Source organism: Stegodyphus dumicola, chromosome 7, assembly GCF_044657685.1.
Source record: "Stegodyphus dumicola isolate Sdum_Otavi_A_Nest chromosome 7, ASM4465768v1".
Taxonomy (NCBI): Eukaryota; Metazoa; Arthropoda; class Arachnida; order Araneae; family Eresidae; genus Stegodyphus; species Stegodyphus dumicola.
The window spans coordinates 48,588,405-48,612,143 of NC_140774.1; the positions used below are offsets into that span (position 1 = coordinate 48,588,405).

The 23,739-nt window shown below is 31.3% G+C and overlaps 1 protein-coding gene and 1 long non-coding RNA gene across 5 annotated transcripts in view; one reads left to right on the plus strand and one right to left on the minus strand.

Annotated features, from left to right (window-relative positions):
• The window catches only part of LOC118195471 (uncharacterized), a 149,580-nt gene extending 135,639 nt beyond the window's left edge, over window positions 1–13,941 (minus strand). For 2 of the 4 annotated variants that reach the window (XR_015041994.1, XR_015041989.1), the window contains exon 1: window positions 13,824–13,941. This is a non-coding gene — a long non-coding RNA (uncharacterized LOC118195471). The remainder of the gene's footprint in view (window positions 1–13,823) is intronic. The other 2 variants (XR_015041995.1, XR_015041990.1) reach the window with 1 other exon arrangement.
• Window positions 13,942–14,034: 93 nt separating this feature from the next.
• LOC146996175 (uncharacterized) lies at window positions 14,035–20,495 on the plus strand. The gene is made up of 2 exons (XM_085820171.1): window positions 14,035–14,294; window positions 14,998–20,495. The coding sequence occupies exon 2, from the start codon at window positions 15,254–15,256 to the stop codon at window positions 17,684–17,686; it is 2,433 nt and encodes an 810-aa protein (XP_085676297.1). The 5' UTR covers window positions 14,035–14,294; window positions 14,998–15,253; the 3' UTR covers window positions 17,687–20,495.
• The last annotated feature ends 3,244 nt before the right edge of the window (window positions 20,496–23,739 follow it).

A 23,739-nucleotide genomic window follows, 5' to 3' on the forward strand; every position in this document is an offset into this window, starting at 1 on the left:
CGTGTGTGAAAAACTGTTTCTTTTTTGTTTTGTTTGCTTAATTTCTTTTATACATCATTCTAGCTTTATTATAGTATTTGAATAGAACATGTGGCAACGATTAGATAATTCTATTATTTAAATGATATAAATTTTGTGCATTATGAGTTATAATATGAACGAAATATATAAGTTAACTCTTATATAATTATTATGTTATATAACAGTTAACTTAGTTTCCGTTATATAATTATTATATAAGTTATTAATACTGTTAAGTGAATCTAGCGCCAGAGTGTCGCTATGGTAAAGTGAATTTTAAAGAATGCATTTATTCTATTGTGCTTTATGCGCTGTCGGCGAAGTAGATTTAATTCAATCCAATAAGTTTAAATGAAGTGTAAGAAAAAATGAGTATAATTTAACATTCCGTACAAGGAAGTCATGTGGTGTACACATCAGATTTTTTCCAACTGTTTAACTGTTGCTTTACGAGAGATCCGGAATTCGAAATCCGGGAAGAGCAGAGCAGTTTTCGTCAGTTTCTTGACTTCGAAAAATGTAATCGCATATTTGTGTTTTAATTTTTTTTCGAAATTACTTTTTGTACACTTATAATAATTAGCAATAAAAATTGATGAGAAAGAGAACTACGGAACGACGCTCCGTTTCTGATGGAGACTTGACAGGCCTGCTTCTGCTGAGCCCTGGATAAAATGCATTAAAACTCTTTATCTGAAAGTAAAAAAGTAAAAGTGTTTTAATGCGTGATTATGGAAACTTCGTTGATATGGATAATATGTGGATATGGAAAGGAATTTAATGAATATCTAGCATCTCATATATGAAAATATGGCTCAAAAAGCAAAAGGAAATATGAATTATTCATCATCAGTAATGTGTAATATAGGCTGAATAAATTGAAATTACTAGAGGAAAAAAGTATGAACATTTATAACACTGAAATTATTTAATCAAAGTACTATGTCATAACTGTTGATTCCAAATAGGATATGTAACGCGTTTTAATTATCTTTTCATCCTATTGCGCCGTCTTTTAAGTAATGAGCAATACGCGGAGAGTTTCTTTGGCTTGTTACATACATATTAGCAAAAAAACGTAGTACTTAAGCAATTAAATTTTTCAGGTGAAAATAATAAAGTCATACAGAAATCAAAGCTACGATCATATAGCGAACATGTTTGGTGAACAAGCCTGCAAGGCAGAATTAAACAGTATATTGATGAAACAGCCCATTTGATTAATTTGGTTGAAAATATCATTGCTCTGTGATATCTGAACAAATATTATATTTTAATTTAGTAGGAGTTCATACAGCTTTTCTGCGTCGATGACTCGTTGGAATAGGCTGGAATATAAATTTGTCGAAAATGAGATATGTTTCATTGTTAAAAGATTCTCATACTAAAAGCAATCCGAAGAATATAATGAAATAAGAAGTAATTTAGAATAGAAGTAATGTAGAAGAAATAATTGTTTACTTACTCTCCAGAATATATTCAACCCGAAAGAAAACACATTGAGAGAAAAAAAATGTATGAAAGTTTTAGATATTATATTACTCCCAAAGAAATGTCTTTTTTCATTTACAGACACATACACGTTTCAAGAGTATTTGGGCTAAAAAGATTTAAAAACAGCACATGCTTAGAAAATTTCCGATAGACAGTCTCTCCCGCTGGAGATAAATGTTTTATTCCTTCCAGTGTTGCCACTGCTTGCTATGAAATTGTTGAGATTTTTAATCAAAAATTCGTTAAAGTTTTACAAAATATGAAATAAACAATTAAAACAAATTCCAAATTCGGGCTTCCAGGTGCCTATGTTCAAGGAAAGGACTATGTTATTCAAAATCTGATGACTCTAGGTACTTTTGTTTTCCCACAGTACGAGAAACTCACATATATGTAAATTATTCATTATTTTTTACTTTCTTTAAAGATAATACAGCGCGATTATATTTGGCGGCAATAACTTGAAAAATGATTGGAACATTTAAAGCGATTCAACACAAAATGCCTTTTCGATACTAATAGCCCTAGGCTAACGCCCATTTGGGCTAAAAATAAGCAAACTTGGCATTTATTCGAATGATAGCTATTTGGGACAAAGTACTAACAAAGATGAATAAACTCAGCAAATTCATATAGAATTTTAGTAATAATTTAACTACCTGTATAACTCAGTTAAGTTTATTACAATACACACAAAATTCAAGGGGTAAATATAACGAAATTGAAAATGAGCATTGGCAACATTCGATGTCCAATTTTACTCAAATACTCAAGAAAGACAGAAAAAATGAAATGACGTTTTGATGAAAATCAAAGAGATGAAGATATTAACTTAAACAGTCAAGTAGATTTTAAAATACATAAGTAAATTCTGTGTTATTTGTGACAAAATTTATATCGAAACTGATACAAAATGTAAAATATATCCAGAAATTAAAAAGCATTTCTAGTACATTTGATGATTTAATGAATGTATTCGATTATACAAGCGAAATAAGGATTTGCTTCTTTGGTGTTAAAGACGATGAATACGGCTTTAATGGCGAGAAAGCAGAATTTGCGAAGTCCGAACGATATGTATCTGTTCATAACAAATAACGGTATTCCATCTTCTTTTCCTAACACCAAAATATTGTTTAGAATTTATTTATCTGTTTCTTAAGTAATATAAAAAAAAGAAAGATTTTTTTTTAATGAGTCAAAAATCGCTGCAAAAATATATATATTATTTATATATTATTAATAGTATGTTGTATGAACTTAAATCCATTTAGTGCGAATACAAGTTATTATTACTTGCGCAATTGCTGCAAAGTTAGTTAATAAGAATTTATTTCCTAAACAGTATTGATTAATTTATTATATTATCTCCTAAGTTTAATTAATGTAGAATTATTTTAAAAGTGTGTATCCATACTGGTAAGTTATATTTTGAAAGATGTTTTGAAGTAATTTGAAAGCAAAATGTTAATAATGTTTTAACGGGGACTGGAGTTAAATCATCACGAAGAATAATATTACAATTGTAAAAGGAAAAATTAAAACATGTAACTTTTAAAATAATTCTACATTAATTAAACTTAGGAGATAATATAATCAATTAATCAATACTATTTAGGAAATATATTATTAATAGTATATATATTATATATAATATATATTATTAATATATATATTATAAATAATATATATACTATTAATAATATATATATATATAAATAATATATATATTATTTATAGTATATAAAGAAAGTACTGTACTATTAAAAATGCACTCTCACACGTGTCAAGGAAACGTGCGTTTTCATGAAAATGCGTTTGCCCTTTTTTGTAGACTTATATACGATTTTCTTTAGTATCTCAGAATATTTTAATAAAAATTCAAATTTATTAACATGTTATAAAATAAATAAGTTTGTATTTGTAAAATCATAGGAAATTATTCAATCGTATTTTAAACAGCATTTTTAAATAGCACAAATAAAGATTTCTTTTTAAAAAAATTTTCATAGTGTAATGAGCAAAGAAGACTGAAAATGCATGGATTTAAAATTTTACTCATTTTGGTAATCTCACGAAAGAGGATGGTAAGTATGATTAATTTACAGAATTCAGTTCCTCTACATACACCAAATATTTCAAAACTATAAGACCTTTTACAGCAACTTTTGTTTATAGACAATAAAATGTTTCATTATTATATATTATGGTATTCTACTTTCTTCATTGCTTTTAAAAGAAGAAAGCAATTTTTTAAAGAAAAAAATATTATGTAGACATCGCATGACTTCCCTTTACGGCCTATATATTATACTACTGCCTATATTTTTTGCTGATCTTCATTTAAACTTGTTTCCTGGAATTAGTCTAACCTTATTAAACAGTTTCTCAAGGCAAGTTGAAAATGACATAAAAAATTTCAAATTTTGAAATTAAATATCTCCGTCAATTTTTCTAGTACGGGTGTCAAACTTTTTCTAATTTTATTTTTTCATAACGCGTATAAAACTTTCACAGATATAAGTATAGGAATCAGGAGACCGCTTTAAAAGTTACATTTAGTTCGGGCGCCACTGTAGAGCTATTAGGTTATTTGGAAGCAAGAGACTTGAAAAATGAGCAACGCCTTCGCCGGGAATCGAACCCTGGAACCCTGGAATTCGCGCCCAGGGTGCAGATCACCACACTACAAAGATGTGCTAAGAAGGCGGGAGAAATACCTTATAAGTTTGAAAAGTAACCAAATGGCTTCTCCGTTAGGCTTATGCGCACTTAAACAGCTTTTAAACAGTTGATAATTCTACAACTAATGCATACAGACTGACTAAAGGCATAAGGATCTTAACAGGAATGTAAGAACGCCGTAATTCAATCACTTTTAAAGTAAAAAATGCATAATTTACCACCATATAACAATAAAAAAACTGAGCTCACGGATCCGAATAACGGAGTGGGTATACGTATATAAATATTTATTTGCTTTTAGTGTGACCGAAGGGAGGTGCACAACTACATGTTATAGCAGTCCCATCTACAAAATTTCAATGTTCTGAGGCTATTCGTTTGAGTTATGCGAGATACATACGTACGTACACATAGAAGTCTGAAAAAAATCTCATCTGAATCCATTTTAAATCCATTTTTTAACCCGTTTTGTGAAAATGGAGACCTTTATTCTGTCCGTACGTACAGATATTACGCAAAAACATCGTTCAGATGGATTCGATAGCGGTCAAAATGGATATTTTCGTTAAAATATAATGCCCGGAATTTTTCGCTTTTATAATTCTCTTACTTCGTACAAGGAAGTAAAAATATTCTTAATTTAATTAACTTTTCGTGCTATACATTACATTATGATTTTGAAGTAATAAAATTACATTAGAATATTGGTAACGTAAGCTTAGCACTTGAAAACTTAGAAATTGTTTATGTGAAAATTCTTTCGGCATACCATATGCAAAAAAATTTAAATAAAAAAATGTTACACTCTAGAAAATCGCAAAAGAATGTTACCGATTAATGCCATTAAAAGCGGAAAAATCAGTCTCGAATTATTCTATATTATTTTCCAGCTGACACATCAAAACAAGACGAGGTCGGTGAAAGTGCCAAACTTTTTAGAGATATCTATCAAATTTCTTCGCACGGTAGCCAAACTCTGTGTTTCTTATATGTAATATATAAAGACATATTTCTTATAGTATATATATATATATACCTATATATATACTATAAGGACCTACGGCCTAAGTTTGGGAAAATGAAAGCCGCAGAAAGAATTCTAAGGATAAGGAGTACTTATCGTATTATTAAAATTTATAATGTGACCCAAAAAAGCTGAGATGTATATTATAAAAATAATACGTATCATCGGATACTTTGGTTTTGCGGAATTTTTCTGATGAAGAATTCGCAGCTATTTCTGGCACATAAAATCCGATTTTAGAAGTGAAAACAATTACACGTTTTCCATAGTAGGTAATTTCTGTGCACTTTGAAGCGCAACAAGTATAAATCCCTCTAAGAACACGAGAGATCACCCTATAAAATGATTGCCAATGTTTAATATACATAAATACAATAAGCATGTATTCAAAATGACCACTAGGTATGAAGTCGGAGAATTATTAGTTTTTCCGTTAAAGCCTCGGGAAAGAAGCGAAATCTTGCTCTGGCTTTTCGAGTGGAAAGTTGTTTGTCAACTTCTTTAAAGCTCTACAAAAGGCGATGCATTTTTCCATTGTCCCGAGTGGTCTTGTGGTTAAAATCGTTGGTTTCTTAGGTATTAGGTCGTGAGTTCGGTCTTCCCTGACTATTGCCTTTTTAGAAAAAACCTTGCAATTAGAATCGATCAGTTGAATAAAATTAATTCAGAAAAAAATTCTATTAGTGCTGTTTAAGATATCATTAAATAATGTCATTAAAATATAATTGATTATGACGCAATTAAATATAATAAAGAAATATAAGAAAAGTTATTAATAAGAAAAATAGTTATCAGTTGCATGGTTGTACAAATCCGTAACAAAAATTATCTGTGCCATCATAAATTAGTTGAACTTGGACGGTTTCCACGCGGTCGGTTATGAGGACTATAATATGGCGGAACTTCAAGTTACAGGATCAACATCATCACAAGTTGCAGAATTTTTAACTAAATGTTAAATAAATATAACGGCATATTATGCTATATAAATATTATGTAATGATGTCCTGTATTACTTAATACTGCATGGCCCAAAAGGATACACTGACAGTGATTTCTTACACATTCGAAACAATCATATGAGTAGCCATCGTTAAGGCCAGTTTACATCTGTCAAAGCAGCTCGTAGCGAGCCGCTCTTCCGGGCGTTTCGAACCGAGTGAACGGACCTGTACTCTGATAGATTGTTTACACCAATCAGAGTGGACTGACAACTCGCCTCCGTTTGTTTACGAAATGGATACCGACGTCGCAGCTGCAGGAAAGAATATGCAGTACATAGATGTTCTTAAGCTGCAGTGTTTGAAGTCTGCGAAGCAGTTTCAAACGAATTAATTTCTGCTCTTGGGAAGAAAAAAAAAAAAAAAAAAAAAAAAGGTTACGTGATTGGGTAGCTTGCCGCGATGAATAAGAAGTATCAAATGAACTATTAAATGAATTTCGAACGAGAATGTCCAAAGTTACAAAAACGTTATTGCATATCAGATACAAGAATTCAAAAGAAACTCAGTTTGAGAGAAGTTATTTAGTCAACTGTGGTTACTGAAATTCAAATTAAAAGTTTTTCTACTATATACAACTGTTTATTTACACCTAATTAATCATTTACAAAATAATGTAAAAGTAATAATGTGTTTTATTATTTATTAATAGAAAGAATATATTTATTCACCCAGAATCCACAGAATCAGTAGCTCTATGTGCATGAATTAATTATGCAGAGTTCTGACTGGAACTGTGTTATTTCTAGAGAAGAAGGCAAAATCAACACATGGAATATTTATTGAAAGCTACCATTAACACGACAGAAGTAAACTGTATAATGTCTACCTAATTATTCAGAAAATCTTAAATAAATAAGAAGTAGCAAAAAACTTGGGAGTATTACGTATATTACCACAGGTAAAAGAATATATATATTATGACATAGTTCCAACAGGAAGATATTTATCGCAAATTGTTACTTTTGGATCCTACTGAAATTGTGTTTCTGGACAACACACAAAGTAATATCAACAAAATTAATAATGGTTAAATATAGTGATTATACTTTACTTTTAAAATGCTAAAACGGATAGTTTAAGAAAATTAGAATTCATCTAGCATAATTTGTATTAACCTTAATACACCTTCAGTACTTGCACTCACACATCCAAGCTGAATTGTAACGAATTATAGCCCAGAATGTTTTTATACAAAGCAAGAAATTTAAGTATCCCCAATAAAACAGATCTACATATCTTTTTCATAATTTTTTTTTTTTTATTTTTATAGTTTATAATATCATATATTTATTGCATCCTCATGTAGGGATGCTTGTAGAAAAATGAATATAAGCTCACATAATTATAGAAGTAAAACACTTCATAAGATGCGTATGCATTAAAAAAAAAAAAATGCCATGGTTTGGCTATCGCTTAATCTCGGCATTATAGAACTCACTGTAACGATGTCCCTGCGAACGCTGCTCGGAGTAACTGCCCGGAGAGATTTTTCAACAGGTTCAAAGTAGAAACGGAAGCGCTGACTCATCTCCCCTACGTTTCTACACCGTCGAAGTGAGCGTTTACATTGTCAAAGTAATCGTAAGGAGCGACTCGCTCCGAGCCGCTCTGACAGGTGACAGGTACTGACCTTTTAGCTTTAAATATAATACTCTATTCTTGTTGCTAATGCTCACTTGGCTGACCTACAGTCAGCCTAAGCCCATGAAATTCATCATGGTACGGAGCGCAAGTTTATGCCTGTCTTTGGCAACAGCCTTGAGTATCTTACGGGTGACAGTGCGATTTAGCTCAGTTCCGTGCCCTATTTTGATGGAGAGCATCCCGGAGTACAGGTTCGAAGGTCTACCACACACCTCTTCTCCTACCACCAACCTCTCGAGAGGATTTTCCGCTCGCCGCATATTTAGAGTGCCCATATGCCGCACGTACACTATACATTTACAAACATCCAAGCCTTCTCCGGGATTCAAACCCAGGCCCTTCGGCATGGCAGTCAGCGACGCTAACCACTATAGCGGTTGGGTGGCATAATAATTTGCGCAAGATCTAAATATAGTTCATAAATTATACAATTAATATATATATGTCATAATAAAAGCAAAGGAAAAGACGGAACACTGTAGATGCGTGATTAGACCCATACTGAAGAAGATTTTGATTGTGAAGTATGCTAGTAATGCTAACTTGGTAATATCTAAAGAACTTGGCAGTCGAGGCAGTTTTAATTCCATTTTTATTGGCAAGTGATATTTGTGGCCACAATCACTTGGCACTCTAGTCGTGCCTTTCCACAGAAGATTTACATTTTTGATATTGTTGAGATAGAAAGCAAGCCAGCGAAATTACATCTTAACACAGTAGAGAGCAAAAGCTGAAGTGCGTAGTTATGAAAGATGGAAGCACGGCAAAGAGAAAAGTTTTGGTTTACAATGGCAGTTTCAGTGCCCAATTATTACGACATCGGAGTTGCGCGGGCCATACAGTGATCTAGAAATGACGCAATGCAGAGAAGTTATTACGATTTTAGAATAGAGAGGAAGAATTAATGTTTTTAGTTTAAACTTCAATTTTGATTCATATATTTTTATCTTACACACACACACACACACACACACACACACACATATATATATATATATAATTAATATCAACAAAAGTGCTAAATTTTCTGGCAGGAACGCACTATTTAAAAAGAATTAAATCAAAAACTTAAACAACCAAACCTGAAATAAAAGAGAACTAATGCAAAATTCGCATAAACAATAGTTGATAATTTTTTTATTTTTTTCAAGGAGCCATGAAAGCATCATGAACATAGTCACGTTCCTGAATTATATCTGGGTGAGTTGCAAAACTGATAAAATGATTTCTTAAATACGAAATAATGAAATGAGGATATATTAATACACATTTTAAAGAAGTTCTTAAAAGTTTAAACTTGATTTTAAAAAATTACATTAACGATAAAATCTGCTGTTACTCGGAATCAATCATCTAGACCCGTTACACATGAATGGAAATTGGATGCAGCATATATAAAACAGACTAAAAGTCAAAATTTGTTAGACAAAAAATTTATTGATTTGAAATTTGTGCGCGACTTCTCTTTGTCTGACAGTCACATCCGGACAAGCTTATGAAAATCTTCGTGGCAAGGAGTGCAAGATTGTGCCTATCGTTGGCTTAGAGTCCAGAGCACCATACATGTGACAGTTTGATGGAGAGACCCCGGGAGGTGACGGGTCCGAGGGTCTCCCTTCCTTCTTGTCCTACCACTAACCTCTCGAGTAGACTTTCGGCTCGCCGCATATTTAGTGTCCCAAGCCGCTGAAAATTATACATTTACAAACAATGCCTTCTCCTGGATTCGAATCCGAGCCCTTCGATACAGCAGCCAACGTCGCTAACCACTATCCCGGTTGAGTGGCTTAAAATTTTAAAACCATTGTAACTGCTGAACCGAACAGGTAGAATGTACGAATTGCTAAGAAAAAGAAGCGGACAATCTAAAATTATAGAAAAAGCAAAACTGTCTAAGTGGTGTAATTGAAAAATATAAAATACCAAAATTAATTTTAATTTAAACTGCGAGAAAACCCAAAACAAAAAATATAGGAACAAAATATGGTTGCAATTAACAGTAAAAAGGAATATTCATGAAAACCAAATTAAATAACAAAAAAACTAATTGTTCTTACACGATGCCTTGCAATTATAGAAATAAGAGAATATAAAAATACAGTTTTAAAAAAAGGTAAAAGTTTAAAAAATTCAAACCAACTATAAAAATGAAACAAAGAAATGAAGAAAATCTTTGCCTCTTAAATTTTTAAATTAGTGCTTCTTGAAACTTATATTCGTGACCCATTTCATCGTTAGCCAGAATTTTCGCGACTCCAGATATTAAATATAAAATAAAGATATAAAAATAAGTATTTTTCCATTAATAATTTATCTCTTTGGTAAACAGTATGCACATGAAAAGCCTTAGGATTTGTTTCAAGTGTGTGTATCAAAATGAATGAAAAAAAAATCTCGTTTTAATGAAAAGAATGAGCTTGTTTTTTGCAGCATAACAAATTAAATCTTGGTGCAATATATGACAAGGCTCGACTTAAAGAATCTTCAATAATTTTCAGCGTTTAACGGTATTTGATTTAAATAAGCATTAAATCTGCAAAAGTCATTTCACATAAGTATTTATAAGTAGTTAATTAAATATGTGGCGCTGAATGATTAGTTAATGCAATTTTAGAAATTATGGGAAATTCATTTGTAACTTAATCCAGAATTCGGTCAAGCCTTTTTCAGAAATTTAAGTTTTAAGTTTCAGTTACTCGATAGCTCAACAATTTTCTATTGGGCATTATCCAGCAGGTGCGATTTATCTTGCTAATATCAATTGAAAATGGCTTTTGAATCTAAGATAACGTTTTGAAATCAAAATTCTATATAAAATATTTGAAAAACCGTGTTCCCAGGGTTTTAAAAGTGATTTATAACATTTTTTGCACTTTTTCTTTCAATTATAAACTTACCGATAGTCGAAAACATTTCGAATGAATAATTTTTTACCCCATTATTCCAAATAGCGAATTTTTTAATAAAAGCTTCAATCCTATTATTTCAAGTGTATTGCTGATATTTCCTTAACAGCTAGATTTGATTATTGTTCAGGTAAAAACATGAAAATTTCCCCTTTTAAAAACAATAATCTTACTACAATTTACCCTCTTGACATTCATCTTACTTTTGCAGGTAACAATAAATTTTGAATTTTGATTCTACGTCTTTACATAGAATTGAAAATAAACGTCTGTAAAGGGCACGGCTTTTATTTAAGTATATAATTCTGCCAGCACCCTGAAACATATCGTTTAATTTCGTTGCTTTTTTTTTTATTATTTTTTTATTACGGCATTGCACATAATGCTATGCGAATGAATGAACATATGGAGGAATGCAGAATGCCCTCATGGAAGACTTTTAAGTGTTTCTTATCTACGTTACACACGGGGAAAACCAAGAAAACGCCGACGCAACCTGCCCGTTCGCTGAGATTCGACAGTTCGGACCAAGCTACCAGTGTTCAACGACTTTACGGCTCTTCCGCAATCTAGTGACGTATCATTTTGTATTTTTACGAAGCACTGAAATTTTTACGAAGTAGTTTGAGAAGAAATTTCAAAAGTGTAACTATTATTCACTAAACGTGGTAAAATAATCTATTAATACAGTAGTAGGAAAAAAAATATTTAATTCTTTATTTTAGATCAGTGGTTTCTTAAGTATTACACCCATGAATGCCTTCTTATAAAAGAAAACTTAACCATGAACCCACCAAGTGAAATAATTCTACATAAATGCATAATAAAAAAAATCACGAATTTAACTTGATGTCTTGAATGGTAAATAGTGACGTAAAAATAAAATATAAGTAAAATATTTTGATATTTAAAATAGTACTACTTATTGAAATCATAAATTTTGTTTTGAAATACAAAAACTATTATTTTTCCCATGTCAGATGAGTGAACCTTATGGGATGATATGAGATTATTTATGTTCGGTTCTATGTTTGTGAGTAACATTCGCATGCTTCTATGAGCACTAATTTCAGAGTCGGCTTCTTTTGACCTTGATGGAGCTCATAACTTCACTTAATCCATGTTCTATTAGATAGGAAGTTACGCGAAAGCAATCAAGAGCTCCGCTACAGTGACCCATAATGCAGGACATAAAATTTGCATCTGTTTGACCAGAATGTGTGGTGTCCTTGTTCAAACATTGGTTTCAGCTCTTCATTTATTTTAATTTTTTGGATAATTCAATGAATTGCTCCTATATTTATATGGATTCTTCTGAGCTGATGGGTGTACTTGCAAAATATCCAGTCGATAATAAGCAAGCGAAAAATGTATCTTAATCTTTGGTTTAGGTTAGAACAAAGAGCCGTTAAGTGACGAGAATAAGCAAGCAAATCTTCATTTCTTTTCTGCAATTTTGTTTTTTGAAAGATTTGGAAACTGAGAGCATTCTTATCTCTAAAGTTTTGTTTGTGCAGAAATAGTTTTGAAAAAAAAAAAAAAAAAAACGCAGCTATTATACTTTTAGTTTTGAATAAATTTAATTAATTCCCTTATAGCTTCTAACTGTTTTAGTTAAGTTTGACAAATAAGCTAGGAAATAATTTCATTTTCTGAATTAATTAAATTGAGCCACAAATCATTGTCTTTAATTCTAGGAATTCCGGCACTGAATTGCAGAAATCATGAAGAGGCCATAAAATCTTACCGAACATTGTACGTTTATATAACCGAGAACTTCCCAGTTAAGTAGTAAATGATTGTAACTTTCATTCATTTTCCAAACAAATTTGAACAAATATCTCCCATTCAAGGCAAATCTCTTAATTTTATTAACTGCTTTAATGACAGAATCTAGTGTGCTTTGCAAGCATTCACTAAGATATTTGGCAACAAAGTGTTGTAGATGAATGACACAATGTACAGATAATACATAAGGTATGGTTTGTTTTTTAAGTATGGCAGAAAGCCTCACTGTCGTCCTTCCATTGTCGGAGTAAAATCAGAGGTATTCGGGAGGATGTTCTCAAGTTTTTACATTCAAAATTCTTTTAATTCATTAAGTGTTGTTTCACCTTTATGAGTTTCCGAACATTTGACAGATAACAATTCTAAAAAGATTTGTCCTTCTTTTACAAATTTCACACAAGCTAAGATTAAATTTTAGTTTCCTGGAAAAGTTGATTCGTCAAGCTAAACAGAAAATTCGGATGTTTTCGAGAGGACACATAAAGAATTTTCTATGCGCTGAGCAATTTCATCATTCTTTCTTTGCACTATATTATTATTCAGCAGAATTCTTTTTAAGGTCGTATCATACATTCGAAAATTTTCGGCAGAACAACCGATCACCGCGGATCACTTTGGGATTACCATGTAAAGGGAAACTAGTTTTCAGTTGCATATGATTGGTTGATGGCGGGGTATTGGACGCTGATAACTGTAGGAAAAAATTGCGCGCTTTTCAGTGGTGAATAGTGCTGTAGAAGTAACGAGAAATTGTGTACCCGCATGTATTCGTTACTCGGTGAACCAGTACTCGTTACTATCGTATCGTTACTCGTTACTTTCGGTAAAATCGATCGGTATTCGTATCCTGAACCTATTAATCGGTATACGGCCCTATGCGATAGGAAGTTTTGCGTTGTATTTTTGGATACAAATAATTCACTACCTTTTGTGATGTCTCAGAAGTCAGAAGCGCCTACGGAAGGCCGTCAGGAAAATAGGAAAAAATAAAATAAAAAAAAAATAACGAAATAAAATAAATATTACAATAATAACATTAATTAGTAATTAAAATACTAAAAAATACTTATTAAAAACTTAATAATTAAAATAATAAAAAATAGTGATTAAAATAATGAATAATTAAGGTAACATAATAATTAGCAACTGAAATAAAATACTTATAAGTAAAATTTAACAAAAATGTAAAGACAAATAAAAATTAAAATAATTCTTAAATTTATGATGAAAGTTAAATTATAAAGTAAAATACCAGACCTTGTCTTATTGGCTTTGTACTTTTTCGTCCTTTCTCATTTCATCCCAGTTCCAAAAAGTGTCATTTCGTTCTCTGCCTTCACCCACCAATTCCAACACCTCCTTATAGAAGGAAGCCGGGACACTGAAGCGAGGGGAAGCTCTGACGTCACAGGTAGTCGTCTCTGACTCACCTCGCTCCTTCAAACAAAATCAAAGCCCCGTAGTTGAGCCAAGAGCGAGGAACGTGGAGCGGTTATTTGCGTTAGCGACAGAGTTTTTATATTGTCTCGTGCTTTTTTTATATATTGTCTCGTGCTTTTATAATTTTATACGATGCCTCATAAATGTGCTGTAGCCACATGTCGTGGTAATTATAAAAACGGACCAAAAGTGGCTGTATTCAAGTTTCCAAATGAGACTGAACTCCGGATGAAATGGATAAGGAGTCTACGAAGAAAAGATGGCTTTCAACCTACTAAACATACCAGAGTAAGTTCAATTTTACTGCATTTTTTATGTTTTGTATCTTTACATTTTTTTATTACTTTTATTGATAGGTATGTGATGTTTATGCTTACGATATTAGATTTTGATCTGTGGGTAAGAAGTTTTATGTTTGAAAGATTTTAATATTGCCTGTTTTAATCATTTCAAAAAAATATTTTCCTTCAAAGTTTTATGAATGAAATAAAGTTCCATATAACAGGAATAATTCTAAATTTAGTAGTTACATAAATGCCAATAATTTGTAAATGCTTTCTAGTATACTGTGCAGGCAGATTCTGTAGTTATTCCAAATTTATCATAATTTATATGACAAGGAACTACTAAGTAGTAATCATAATAGGTTTCATTTTAAAATTTTTGTAATGATATATGAAAGTTTGGTATGATGTATTTAAGGTAATTATTTGTATTTGGTAACCAGTGCTTGTTGTAAACAATTATCTCAAATATATAATTTTCTTTAAATGTAAATAAAGCTGTAATCATTATGATGAGCATTCCAGATTTTACAAATTACTTTAATTATACACGTAATTGAAATGATATTACTGGTTTTTTAATTCGTATTTATGTATCAAATTATTTATTTAAATCATAGGGCTTATTGACTTTTGTTACTAAATATTAACATGCATCTAACTTTTGTACTCACAACAAGTTGATTTTTGAATATTTTCTTTTATAGGTATGTGAATTACATTTTCGATCAGATGAAATAATACGAGAAATCGAAATGTATGATGAGAAATCAGCGAAGTTAATTAAAGCCCCAATTTCTAGGCCACGTTTGAAAAAAGGATGCATACCTTCTCAGTTCCCTGATGGCCCATCCTACATGTCATCAAATTCTGTATCCAGAATGTCACCAGAAAAGAAGAAAGCTATAAAGCAACTGTTTAGAAGAGAAATACCTGGAGAAAGCGATAGAAGAAAGTTTGAAAATGAAAGAACGGTATGATAATGAACGATCATTTGAAAGTTTAATTGAATTCAATAATTGCCTAGAACATCAGATTTTAGAAACATTTTGGACAACTGTACATACTGAAAATTCAACTATGTTACTTGATATTTTAAGTGACCCAGCTCCAGAAATTCAGAAATCGGTAGTAATAAATGAGGATTTAACAGTATGTGTTTATATTAAAAACATCGCTATAAAATCTATTGGTAAATTTGTTTTCCCTCTAAAAATTAGTAATGTAAATATGTTTCTAAAAGTACTAAAGGAAGTTGAAAGTCTGTATAACTTACAAAATGAAGAATATATTAAGAATTCTATACAAATTGTGGATGATATGCTTTCAGAATTGAAAAGAGTGTTACCTGAAAAAGAAACTGAATTGAACTTCCTTTCAGAGCAAGTAAATAAACTAAATGTAAAGAAAGAGAAGTATCGATATACTCCAGATTTACTTATTTTTTGCAGTTTGTTAAACTCGATCTCACCGAATGCATACAAGTTTTTACGACATTCAGGTTACATTTCTATTCCCCATCCACGTACTATTCGTAGAATTTGTTCAACGTTTTCTCTTAATCCTATTACTGAGCAATTTAATGATGACTTTTTAGGATATGTTAAACAAAGATGCAAGGATTTAGAAGAAAATGATAAAACTGTAATTATTATGATGGATGAAGTGCATTTAAATTCATGTTTCGATTTTAAAGGAGGAAATTTGTGTGGCATGGCCTACAACTGTGAAAAAGCTGCTACAAGTGCTTATGTTTTTATGATACGTAGCTTATTATCACCTTTCAAGGATGTGGCACATATATTACCAGTTAAATCATTAAATGCTGAGGATCTGTATCAATATCTTAAGAAAATTATAATTGGTTTAGAAAATATAGGTTATAGAATTGTGGCAGTTGTCTCTGACAATAATTCAATAAATAAAAAAGCCATGTCATTATTTTGTATGCCTCCAAAAATTAGTATTGTGTATAAAAACCCTGCAGACTTATCTCGGCCACTATTTTTTGTTATTGACTCAGTGCACATCTTGAAGTGTGTCAGGAACAACTGGATAAATCAAAAAACTTCTGGGCAATGTTTATTTTATCCAAATTTTGAAAATTTTTCCAAGGTCGAAACAGCGGCATTTGCATGCATAAAAAGTCTCCATTCATTAGAGGCAGGCAGAATTGTAAAATATAGTTATGGTTTGACTCTGAAAGCTCTGTATCCAACCAATTTGGAAAGAAAAAATGTCAAGCTATCATTACAAATATTTTACAGTCGTCTTGCAGAGGCAATAATGGTTATTGGTAAAGAAAATAGTATTTTAAATTACGAAACAACAGCTGAATTTATTAAAATTATATCTACATGGTGGTCAATAGTCAATGTCAAAAGTATCTTTAAAGGACACCATAAGATGAATGAGTATCAAAAGCCGTTAACTGTGCAAAATGATGATGTTAGATATATTTATTTAAATAAGTTACTTGAGTGGTTAGATCAGTGGAAACTTTTAGGCTGTTCTAGTGGTGGACTAACTAAGGAAACACATTTTGCATTAACACATACTAGCTATTCGTTGCTCGAAATGGCAAGGTATTGCATTGAAGAGCTAAAATTTACTTACTTTTTACCAGGAAAAGTTCAGACAGATCTCCTAGAGAATAGATTCGGAAAATATAGACAGCTGGCTGGTTCACAACATAATATTTCTATAAGACAAGTATATGAAACTGAAGCAAAATTAAGATTACAAAGTCTTCTGCCAACTGTTATAAAATCATCAAAGTATGGAGGAATTCCTATTTATCTAAATTGTAAAAACCTGTGTATTGAATCTCTAGAGCAAGAAAATATTGGATGCACTTTCTCAGGAAGAATAACTATTACAAATGAAGATATACAAAATGTTCAAAATGACATACCAATTTTAATGTATATAGCTGGTTACTGTAGTTATAAAGTTGTGAAACTATTAAGCTGTGATATTTGTAAAGGCAATCTAACTATTGATAAAGAATTAATTGTAGAAAATGAAGGACAGTCTTGGATAAAAAGATTTGATAGAGGACTTCTATATCCTCATCCTGATGTACTAAATTCAGTAATATATAATTATGTTGTTATTCAAAAACTTGTATCTGAAGAATTTGAGAATGAATTTTTATTTTCTGCAAATCAGAGGGATATAGCATGTAACTTAACTCTAGACATACTGATAGAAAATGACATTTTTTTAAATCTAGATGATTGCCCTAAAGCTCATGAGTCACAGAAAGTGTTAAAGCAGATTCTTTGGTCATCAATGAACACATTTTTAAATAATTATTGCAAATTAAAGAATGATACACTAAACCAGAAAAGCATTGCAAAAGAGCGCAAATTGAAAACTTTAAAGCATAAATAAAAATATAATGGGGTTTAGCAATTAAACATTTAAAAAATGTAGGTTTTAATTCAAATGATGCTGTATTTCATAGACTAGTAAGTTTAGTAACTTTAATGCATGTAACAAGACACAAAAAATTAATTGCAAAGCCTAGTGATGTTAGTTCAGATTTATTTCTGTTGAAAAAATATTTTCGCATCTAACAGTTACTGTTACACATTATTGTGAATTCCTTATTATTTTTTTTCTACTCATGTATGCTGTCTGTTTAACCTTGAGATCACTTGAAAAGTAATAGTAACGAAAAATTCATTTCTATGCATCTATGTAAATAAGTGTCTGGGTTGTATTTTAAGTGGTCCTTATTATTAATGTGGATATCAAATTAGTGTTAACATATGGTAAGATTCTTTATCATTATAATTGACTTGAAATATTGAAAAATTCATTTCCTTGCCCTTAATTTGTTGTGTAAAAAAGTGTCTGCGTTATGTTTTTATGTGGCCACTACTTTTATCATTTGGGTATAATTTTGGTGTTAACATGATAAAATACTTTATCAAAGTAACAGTTATATGTTTAAAAATGCTTACAAAATGTTATGTATATAATAACTGCCACTGTTATACTGGTAATGGGTCATTATACTTTTGTTGATATGGACAGATATTGACTGTTTTACATTCAGATGACTTGAAATATTGAAGAAGGCATGTCCTTTTTTTAATTTCTCATCGCGTAAAAAAGTGTCTCGGTTTGTGTTTGTGCAGCCACTACTTTTATCATTTGGATATAAGTTTGGTGTTAACATATAGTAAAATGCTTTCTCCTGATAAAAGTGATATGTTTCAGCATGGGTACAAAATGATATGTATATAATAACTGCCACTGTTATACTGGTAATGGGTCATTATAATTTTGTTGATATGAACATATACTGACTGTTTTACATTTAGATGACTTGAAATATTGAAGAAGGCATGTCCTTTTTTTAATTTGTCATCGCGTAAAAAAGTATCTCGGTTTGTGTTTTAGTGCGGCCACTACTTTTATCATTTGGGTATACGTTTGGTGTTGACATATGGTAAAATGCTTTCTCCTGATAAAAGTGATGTTTCAGCATGCTTACCGAATGATATGTATATAATAACTGCCACTGTTATACTGGTAATGGGTCATTATAATTTTGTTGATATGAACATATACTGACTGTTTTATATTTAGATGACTTGAAATATTGAAGAAGGCATGTCCTTTTTACTTCCTTGTACGAAGTAAAAAGGAAGTATTGTAATCGCGAAAAGTTTCAGGCAGCATATTTCACCGAAAATATCCATTTTGACCGCTATCGAATGCAATTTAACGATGTTTTTGCACCATATCTGTACGTAAGGACAGAATAAAATACTCTTTTCCTTCAAAAAAATTATAAAACTGCTTAAAAAAACTTAAACTAAAATTAATTCTGAAGAGAATTTTTCGTGGCTTCTGTACGAACGTATGTACGTACGTTCGTGCGTACGTACATATCTCACATAACTCAAAAACGAGTAGCCTCAGAACGTTGAAATTTTGTATATAGGACTGCTATAACATGTATATGTGCACCTCGTATTTTGGTTGCAATCGGCCACACCAAACGTATATAAATATATTTATATATATATCCACTCTATGACTTGAAATATTGAAGAAGGAATTTCCTTGCCTTTAATTTGTCATCGCATAAAAATGTGTCTGGGTTATGTTTTAAGTGGCCACTACTCTTATCATTTTGATATAATTTTTGTGTTAACATATGGTAAAATGTTTTATCGAGGTAACAGTTATATGTTTCCAGCATGATTAGAAAATTGTATGTTTATAATAGCTGCTGCTATTATACTGGGAATGGGTCATTATAATTTTGTTCATATGGACATGCACTGACTGTTTTATATTCAGAGCACTTGAAAGATGATAATATTGAAAAATTCATTTTCGTGCTGTTGAGTGTTTGCTGCATAAAATGGTATCTGGGTTGTATTTAAATGGCTACCACTTAATGTTTAGTAAGTGGTTATCATTTGGTGTTAACATACTGTAAAATGCTTTCTCATGATAAAAGTTGTGTTTCAGAATGCTTACAAGATGACAAGTTTATGGTAACTGCTGCTTTTATACTGAGAATGGGTCATTATAATTTATATTTTTTATATGGGCATGTACTGACTGTTTTACACTTAAAAATATTGAAAAATTCATTTCCTTGTCTTTAATTTGTTGTTGTGTAAAAAAGGGTCTATGTTGTGTCTTTAAGTGGCCATTACTTATATCATTTGAGTATAATTTTCATGTTACCATATGATAAATTACTTAATCAAGATAACAGTTATGTGTTTCAGCATGGCGACAAAATAACAGGTTTGTAATAACTCCTACTATTATTCCGAGAATTGGCTGAATAAAGGGTGTCTCTGATTAGGAGCACTCATTTCACAAACCTGTGATTTTCATGTGCATTTTGAAATTACCGGTGTCCCATAATTAAGACTGGTGGCTTTCTGGACAAATCATTTTGATATATTCTTTGCTTAAATTAAACAAGCCTGATAGCGAGTAACTTAGAAGATCACGATTTTAGCTTGGAAAAATTACAACAAAATTGTGTTGCATGTAGTGACCAGATACTTTCAAATTGGATACTGGTGCATAGGTAAAACATTTTTATTATTTTCTATATTTGAAACATTAACTGATAATCACTTCCTTTACACAACATCAATAAATGTTTTTACATATACTGGTGATGCTGACATCCATTTGCTGTTGAATGTATCTTTATATGCTTCATAAATAATAATAGCCATCGTATAAAATTTAATATCATTTGTGCACCTGAAGTGTTTTAAATGGTAATGGACGGTCTTCTCAAGTGTTTGCCCGATATTTATCCATATTATGGCAGTATCGTAATACATTTTGAAACTATTAATTGGCTGTTGTAAAAAGTTAATAACGGTGTTTGTAATTGCCAGACAAAATGGGTTGAAATTTAACGAATAGAAACTTGAACTTGCAGTATCAAAATTTAAATATTAAGGTCACATAGTCTCATCTTATTGTTTCTGATGAGACCCAATTAATATAGAAGCAGTTTTGAAATTTTCACACCTGTTAATAAATAAGAATTGATAAGATTTCTTAGTATGGCAATATGCTTAATGAGATTTCTGCTTCAATTTTTACAAGAAAGTTTGAATAATTTATTGATAAAAAGAGATCAGCTGGTTTTAACTTATTTGTATGTTATAACTTAGGTGTTGTGTTGTTATGCTGACTGCTTGCATAAAATTGTAAATAAATTTTTTTTATTTTTCACTTGTGAATCTTTATTTTCAAGTTCAGCTATATAACTAACACAATACAGTTAAGTACATATACAACTAATATTATTGGTTCTACAGATTTAAGCAATAATTTTAAATTGCACATTGAATTATTTGCTAAGCAAACCTCTGATATACTAATTTATTTGAAACTTGCAAGACACATAGCATATTATAGACAAAATTTAGTGCATTTTTATACCATTTTCTTTTAAAGACAAATTACTGATTGGAAGAAAAATGAAATGATAAGTAATAGTTTGTATGCAGATAATTTGGGTTTTTTTTCATAAATATTAGAAAAATATAAAGCAATATTAAATTATGAGGGAAAAGTCAGAAATTCCTTTTTTGAGTTAGTATGGCTGATTTTTAACTTTTTAAATGCTGCTGTGAAACCTACAAGGAAGTATAATTCATTAAAGTCTAGAAATAAGAAACAAAAAATTCTTAAATTTATGTCAAATTTTATTGTGTTAAATTTTGAAGTAATTAAATTATTCATTATATATAATTGAATCTCTGAATAAAATCCCACCCAAGTATCTATATCAAATAGTGAAATCAACGTTAAGTACGGCACTAGCGCGCAGCCTGTTTTGTTTCGTTTCGTTGCTCTCTCGGGGTTTCGACATAGACGACTACGCGTGACGTCACAATCCAGTGTCCCGGCTTCCTTCTATAAGGAGGTGTTGCCAATTCCCTCTTTTCCGTTTTATCCGCTGTTTGAAAAATAGATGTTTACTTTACGATAAGACGAACGTCTGTTTACTTCAATTAAAATGGTTTAGAAGAGATGACTGTTTCTACTTCGACTTAGCTTTTGATTTCTAATACTATTTATTATTTTATGCAGACGAATTATGCTGAGCAGAAGAATGAATTTCAGACGTGTTCAAAAGGTTTTATATCTGAATATAATATCGTGGTCTTAAAAAGGTGATGTTCACTACCAATGTTTGTTTATGTTCTCAAAAATACAGATCTCTTAGAAAGTGACCTCTTAGAGATGTCGTAATTAGATGATTTGCTATAATTATTTTCTAATAGACAACGGAATTAATGTAATTTAATGTCAATAACTCCAAGAAGCAAGTTTAAATACGGTGCAGCAAAAAATACAGAAGTATTTTAAATGACGAAAATATTCATATTTTGTCAATGTCAAATTTTAAAAAGAATTAATTTTGGACAAATTATGAAATCTAACTTTTAATGTTGTCTTCTGGATCCTATATTTATAGCTGGCAAAGTTTTATACTCGTTACGAAAATATAAAAATACAAGAAGTTTGAGTCCCGTAGACAGAGATTGACCGGGAAATTTAATTTCAAAATTTGCAGTGTTTGATGCCATTTGTAACTTGCCTTCGGGTATCGCTTAATTAAGTTAGAATAATTCTAGGAAATAAATTTAAATGAAGTGCAGCAAAAATAAGCATAATTTAAAAAGTTATGCGGTATCCATATCAAATTTCACTTTTCATAATGACAATAAACTTTCCCAAATACAAATAAAGAAACTGGGTTGGTGTTGGTGTATAGTGGCAAAGCACACTAGGGCTATCTGCCTAAAGGGAGTGATGCCTTTGTGGAGGACTTTCTAAGGGAAATGGCTCGTATACACGTTACACATGGCGAAAACCACGAAAACACCCATGCAGCCAGCCCGTTCGCGGGATTCGAACCTCAGACCGAACTACCAGTGTTCAACGACGTTACCGCTCGGCCGCTGGTGGGCTAAAGAAACTGGGAGACCGCATTAAAGATTAGATTTCGTTATTTGTCCGTTATTCGTTATTTCGTTTGCTGCTGCTCCCCATTCCTTTCATCAGAACCGCTAATGACGAAAGGGTGAATTTCTAGTAAAGCATGTATATTAATGTTCAATATACATTTGTCACATTTTTGCTCTCTTTCAAAACAGCGATAATGTGGTTCTATTGCTTTAGAAATTAATAAAATGGGCCCTTTGTTATAAAAACCTAATTATATTCAGATACACACCTTTTGCATATGTTTGAAATCCATTGTTCTAATCAGAATGTCTACAGAAAATATTGAATCAATATTAGAAATCAAAAGCTAAATGAGAATGAAGTAGTAAGAGTCATATCGTCTAACCTGTTTTAATTGAAGAAAACAGGTGCTTGCTTTATCGTAGTGAACACCTGTTTTTCAAACAGGAAGAGCCCACCAGCGCTCGAGCGGTAAAGTCACTGAAGGCTAATAGTTCGGTCCGGGGTTCAATTCCCAGCTAACGGCTGGCTGCACGGACGTTTTCGTGGTTTTCCACATGTGTAACTTGCATATGAGTCAGTTTCCTTCAAAAAGTCCTCCACGAAGGCATCCCTTCCCTTACGCAATAACCCTAGTGTGCATTGCCGTAACCAAATAATCCGAAACCGAAAAAAAGCGCATTGGTGGGGGAAGGCAGCGACAAAACTATTTTAGAAGAATAGGCTATATAACCAAATTTCTATCTATACTCAGGTAAACAGTACATTATTTGCTCATCAAAGGCCTAAATTTAGCTAATGCTTGGCTTGGTTCTTAAATTGCAATTTCAGCCACAGCCCTCAAACCAGACGATGTCTGGTATTTTATTTCATTACTTAGTTGTTCATCATTAATTTAAGAATTAATTAAATTTTCATTTGTCTTTACATTTTTATTGAATTATAATAATAATCATTTAATATTC

Coding starts and splice junctions, on each gene's coding strand:
- LOC146996175 (XM_085820171.1), top strand. CDS start 15,254: ATGAAAGAACGGTATGATAATGAACGATCATTTGAAAGTTTAATTGAA.